The sequence below is a fragment of the Neopelma chrysocephalum genome, unplaced genomic scaffold, assembly GCF_003984885.1.
Source record: "Neopelma chrysocephalum unplaced genomic scaffold, ASM398488v2 Primary Assembly neopelma1_42b, whole genome shotgun sequence".
Lineage (NCBI taxonomy): Eukaryota > Metazoa > Chordata > Aves > Passeriformes > Pipridae > Neopelma > Neopelma chrysocephalum.
In genome coordinates this window covers 2,161,828-2,167,827 of record NW_020897701.1, presented here as the reverse complement: position 1 = coordinate 2,167,827, position 6,000 = coordinate 2,161,828, and the positions used below count along the sequence as shown (strand labels likewise).

Sequence of the window (6,000 nt, the reverse complement as noted above, 5' to 3'; positions counted from 1 at the left end):
TGATGTAGACACAGCTGTTAAATGTCTGATTCTATCTCTCAAATAAGTAAATTGAGACCACAGAAACAGGCTTTTGGAGAAAGGGGCAAACTAATTCTGACTTACTGTTAGCTAAAATCAAGGTCCACTAAGAATTAATACCTAGTAAAAAAAATGTTAATACTGTTGACTTGGTTTCAGATACAAGAGAAAATAAGAAAGCTCTTTCTGGGGCTAAAACTAAAAAAGGGAAATCAGCATGAAAACCAGAGGGTAGAGACACCAGAAACATTAGTGCTATTATCTCTATAGGATAGCTGCAGGTATTTTGACATAGCCTATGATGACTAAGCCACTGGATTCAAGAAGTGCCTGCGTATTGAGAACATAAAGCTGTTATAGTCTTCTACTAGTATTCTTAAATGCTTTTGTTAAAAAAACCCCAAAACACTCCACCCATCTTAAAATCAAAATTTATTACACAGAATGAAGATGCTTCCTAAAGTCTCACTTGGAGCACATGCTGCCAAACTGAAGACCTCATTCTAAGTGAACTGTGTTATGGTGAGTACGTCAGCAAAAGGGAGGTAATAAGGAGACTGTAAAGAAAAGGTGCTCGAACAGTTTCTTACACGTAGCATGTTTATTACAGGCCTATCTTTGAAATGCTGTCACTTAAATGAAGAAATTACTGCTTATTGAGCCATGTTGTTCAAATAGATCATAAGCAACTCTTACAAACCTAAACAGACTTCACAAAATTAAAAGTCTAAAATGCTAACACAATTAACTTTGTGAAGTTGTTTTATTGGATGGAAAAACCTTTTTTAAAGAGTATTTTTTAGTACTGTGTTGGGTTTTGTATTTAATGTGACAATCATATCTTGGCTTTGCAGCCAATAATTTTTTTGAACATAAATCTGTGATGAATGAAGCTGAAAATACAGTTTGCTTAACAAGTTCAAGTTATTCTGTGTTAATTTGAACATAAGATAGTGTTGGAACTACTGTCAACCAGAAAACTTCTCAATTCTGGTTAAGCACATTTTCCTCCTGGTCATATTGGCTGCTTGAAGTGTACTTGAACTGATTGTACACCTTGAACTGATTTGGATTTGTTAGTTTTCCTCTTCTGTCATTTCACTCTTCTGCCCCGATTTGTATTCTGCCCTCCAGCACATTACTCATAAATCTCTCATTCTCCTGCACCATCAGGCCAGTGCCTTTGCTCTTTGAAAACACGTTGTTGCAATTTCTACAAATCATGGAAGAAAATTACATAATCTTAAAAGCTATTGCTCTGTTCCCTGCATTAAATATTCATATTTTTATCCTTCTTCTTCCATCCCCTCTCACAAGTACTTCAGCCCAGACTGACGCACCTTCTCTTATCAGAGGGGCTCAGTCTTGGCCTGCATTCTCAGCAGAACAAAACAAAGTCCTGGCAATCTTTCACTGTCATTTTAGGAAAGGATTGACTCTTTAATTGTTTTTACCTAAATACTGAGACAATCATAGCTTTTATATAGTCAGTGCTCGCTGCAAGGTTTTTTTCCGTAAGCACTAACTCAATGAACATATTTTTACAATTTGGAGCTGCTCAGTCAGTTCGGATGGCTTTTTAATCTCTAGAGGCCAGATGGAAGCATGATCCTTCACCATTGCTTGTTTTGCATAATGTAGGGATTGGAACTACATTTCAATAGCACATAGTCATAGATGTGTAAGTATACAAATATTTTTCTTTTCCATCCATGTATTTTCTAACGTTTTGGTCTGGTTTTCTTTAATGACAGCTTTCCACAGGGAAAAGCTGTCACAAACAAGCAAATGCTGTGCCCTGACAGACAAGCTTACACAAAAGAAAACAATGATTTTGGTCAAGGAGATTTGAAACTGACACTCAAGTGCTAAGTTTCTGAGACAGATGATGACTTACCTTGGTTTTAGGGCACTGATAAAACTGCTGTTGGACTGATGTGGAATGATGTTTTTTGATTTTTTTTTCTCTCGTCAGAAGCTTTATTTCAAGCTCTCCAACAATCCTAACTTTGATTTTAGTTGTATTTATGCATTTATTCTTTGCTGTCAAATGTAATCAACTGATTGAAATCCATAAATAATAAACATCAAGTTTCAATTTAAGATGCAGTAACAAGATGATATCGGAAGAAGTTCTACGTACTCGAGCAGCTTTTTATAGCTAACTCCCTCCAGAGTAAAGTCCTGACACATTCTTCGTGATAGGGAGCTAATGTCTTTCCTGCACGTTTGTGGAAACCCACATGACAAATCCTATATGGCAACTGAAGGAGAGGACACTTGCACACCTGTTTGTGGAAGGCTTATATAAAAAGTCCTGCGACATATTTTAGCATCTATCAGTAAGCTGAGCAACTTGACCTGCTTTACCCTTTATAGGATACATGATATTAAATTAACAACTAGAAAATAATAAAAAAAAAGACATACTAACATGAAAAAACACATTTTATTGCACTTAAGTTATAAGAAAATAAAATTTCTAAGTGAATCAAACCATAGACACAATCCCTTTAAAGGTTGTTTTCCTCCATCATGTCAGGTTGTTACATAACTAAAATTAACCAACTGGAATCTGATTGTTTTAAATCAGACTATAAATAAAACAAAAACAAAAACAAAAAAGGAGGAAAAAAGATCGCCTAGGATACAGTGTTAAACCACTTTCACAGTTCAGCTTGAGTTGTGGCTCTTGGAGAATGAGGCAAACCATTTGACTCTCGTTTCTCATTTTGTTTGCATGTGACATCTTTACAAAAACGTAAGTTTTTGCTCTGTCAGTTCCTCCCAGCAATAACTGTAACAGTTGTTTTTTTTCTCAAATACTGTAAAACACTAAGACTGACCAGCAACTTTATTTTAATTTTTGTATTTTATAATATTTTTAAAAAATTTTGTCAGTTTTTTTAATGTATGTTCATTCCATTCACCACAGCCCTCACAAAGAAAAATTTCCCCACAGAACAGGCTGCAATAGCTTTGTTCCAAGGAATGTGTTTTAATTTTTGCCCAGAAAAAAGAAAATAAGCTTTGCACACACACTCAATTCTTTATTTGCAGGCAAACTTCACTCTTAATTGTCTGAAACTCTTCCACTCTCAGCCTCTTAGAGGCACAGTTGGCTCAAGTTTCAGTGGCAAAAAGTCTTTTTCTGTAACCAAACTAGAGCAAATTTGGAATTCAGTCTGGGACTAAAACGTCACAGCAGAAAAAAAATAAAAAAAAATAATTTGCTTTTCTTTCTTTCATTTAGCAGCATAAATAAGTTTGGCCACTGGGAATACAGTACAGGGGTGGGACAACAATCCCGTAATTGAAGACCTACTTCTAGCACCAGCATTGCGAATTAAATCCATCAGAGGACTCTCAAAACCCAGGACAACTTGCCACCTCAGAGCAACTTATGCATTGAAGAGTGTAGATGGAAGCAACAGTAAATAGATTAAACAGAGGCTAATACTGTGATTGACATTGGCAATGGTTGGCAAAAAAAAAGAGGAATAAAAGGAAAAAAAGAAAAAGCTCTGATAAAACTGTACAAAACAATTCACAGTAATATTTTAGCTTTTCCACACCAGGAATGGACTCTTTGTTTTTGTTTGTCTTTTTCATTGCAGATGCTCTCTAGTTTTTGAAAGTCAACCAGTGGCTGCTCACAGAGGTTGGAAGGGACCTTGGAGGTCCAGTCCAACCCCCTGCTCAGAGTGGGGCTAAGGGACAGCGTGTTGCTCGGAGGGGCTGCCGGGACCTAGGGTGGCCCAGGGGTGCACGAGCAGGCTCGCCTGTGCAGCTTATTTCAAGATCTTTGTGGTAAAATAACTTGTTAACAAGAACTGTAACATTTTTCTTTTTCACTCCAAATTGCTCAAGGAGCAGTTGGAGGAAAGTAAAGAAATTAATTGCACCTGGTTTCATTTCAAAAGTTGGATTTTTGCAAAGCTGCCCCGGTCAAAAGTGTAGCCTTTTTATGTGACGAGACAGCAAAAGCCTCTCTTGTCAGTTATAGTTTGTCATCTTTGTCTTCTCCTTCGTAGTCTGTAGGTCTTTAGGATCTGTTGCCCCAAGGCAACATCCTGCACCACCAAGGACAAGGGATTTTTTCCTTTTTCTTTTTTTTCTTTTTTCTTTTTTTTTTCAGGGGGGAGGGAAAGGAGAACATCGTCTACACATTTGGACAAATTCATCTTTCTGCCCTTCACTTCATATCGACGTCAAAGTCCAACACCAGCAGCTTTGTTTCTTCAGTCCCATTGCGGCTCCCAACCGCACACACCAGCTTTGTGTTAGAAGCTCTGATTCGCCACACAACGCCTCCACTTCCCCCACTCTCCAATGTGACTAGATTTCGGATAAATTCACCCGTTTTCAAGTCCCAAAGTTTTACAGTTCCATCATCTGAGCTGGTAATTACAAAGTTCTTGTTGAACTGTAAACAGGTCACAGCACTCTGATGCTTGTTGGGACCTGTAATAGTAAACAAAAACATTTTTATTTGTAATTAGAAAGCAATGGCAGGCAGCAATGCATCTAGAATAAATATCTAGCTATTTGCATATAGTTCTTTTTATGTATTACAACTATTATAGAACTATCTATTATAACTCCTGATTTTGTACATTAAAAGGTACAGAAGCCTTTCCATACTTTCAAAAAGTGAAGGCAGGTATAGAAAAATTCCCCAGTATTTCCTTCTTTGTTTCAGTGACCTCATTGTGTTATATACAAACAGTAGGGCAAACGTGCTCTTGGACATTGATGAATATGAACTTAGCCATCTTGAATGAGGTGCCTGGTGTAAGAGTTCGTCTCCAAGTCTCTTTGAAGTGTTGTTATGAGATTACTCCATCAGTAAATATTGACAGTTACATACTGACACATAAATAGATACTGTTAAAACAGCAGAGTTTGTTTTATAGGGAAATTTAATTTTCTGCTCCAGCCAGTGATGCTGCATATGATATATGGGAATTATATAAGACCGTTTTTGTGGGGAGAAACAAAACCATGAGTTTGTGTGCATGATGCCTAAGTGGCAAATGTCAAAATGGAAACAAGAGTCTTTCTTCTTACTGAAATAAAGAAAACATCTTCCACTTGCATCTCCTGATTTATTGCAACAGACAGTGTACTTTGCCTCCCGATCCAATTAATCAGTAGGCTTTGAAACATCCAAGTGACCCCTAAATAAATACACTGACTGACTATTTTGAGATGTAATTTCCTACATATTTCTGTGGCTTATTAGGCTAATATACCCATAGCAAATTGCTATCAGTCCAGACCATCTGCCTTTCATAATAGGCAAGTGATTTGAATAGATTAGATTAAATACATTTTGTTCTTCTAGTTCAGAAAAGGATCATACAACTGTCATCAGAAAAGTATTTCAGTTTTAAGTGGTCAGTGCTTGTTTCTTTGCATGTAATTATTTTTAAGTTTTTTTTATTAGAATCTGCAACACAGATTACTGCAGGCTGCTTGATTTACATGAGGGTAATTTAAGCTTACCTTGCAATGTCTGTAAACATTGTCCTGTTTTAATGTCCCAGATTTTGACCGTAGAATCAGCATTCCCAGACACAAGTATATTGTCCTTGAGTTCCATTCCACTTGTGAGTGACTGGTGGCCTGTTAGAGTGTGAATGCAGTTGCCTGTCTCCACATCCCAAACTCGGATGGAAGTGTCAAGAGATCCACTCACCACATGGATACCATCAAACTACAAGAAAGGTAATTCTATTACAAACAATTATATTAGGATCTTACGAAGAAGGCTATTAAGCATTTAATTCACTAAATGCAAGGTGAGATACAGTATACATTCGGAAACTGCATTACAAAGTAAGAATTCAGTCCATGTAGAGATGGCCACGTTTGATACCAGAGGAGGGGACTCATGGTTAGTGTAATTTTCTGTCGTAGACATATGGGCTATCAAGTATGTGGTTCAAAACGAGACTCTGAACCACTGGTCTTTTA

At 37.0% G+C, this 6,000-nt stretch overlaps 1 protein-coding gene across 3 annotated transcripts in view; it reads right to left on the bottom strand.

Annotated features, from left to right (window-relative positions):
• Positions 1–2,451: 2,451 nt before the first annotated feature.
• The window catches only part of FBXW7 (F-box and WD repeat domain containing 7), a 103,436-nt gene continuing 99,887 nt past the window's right edge, over positions 2,452–6,000 (bottom strand). For all 3 annotated transcript variants that reach the window (XM_027676916.1, XM_027676918.1, XM_027676917.1), the window contains exons 10-11: positions 5,530–5,740; positions 2,452–4,485 (exon numbers count right to left, since the gene is read on the bottom strand). In XM_027676916.1, coding sequence (XP_027532717.1) covers positions 4,217–4,485; positions 5,530–5,740 — 480 coding nt within the window. In that variant the 3' untranslated portion in view covers positions 2,452–4,216. The remainder of the gene's footprint in view (positions 4,486–5,529; positions 5,741–6,000) is intronic.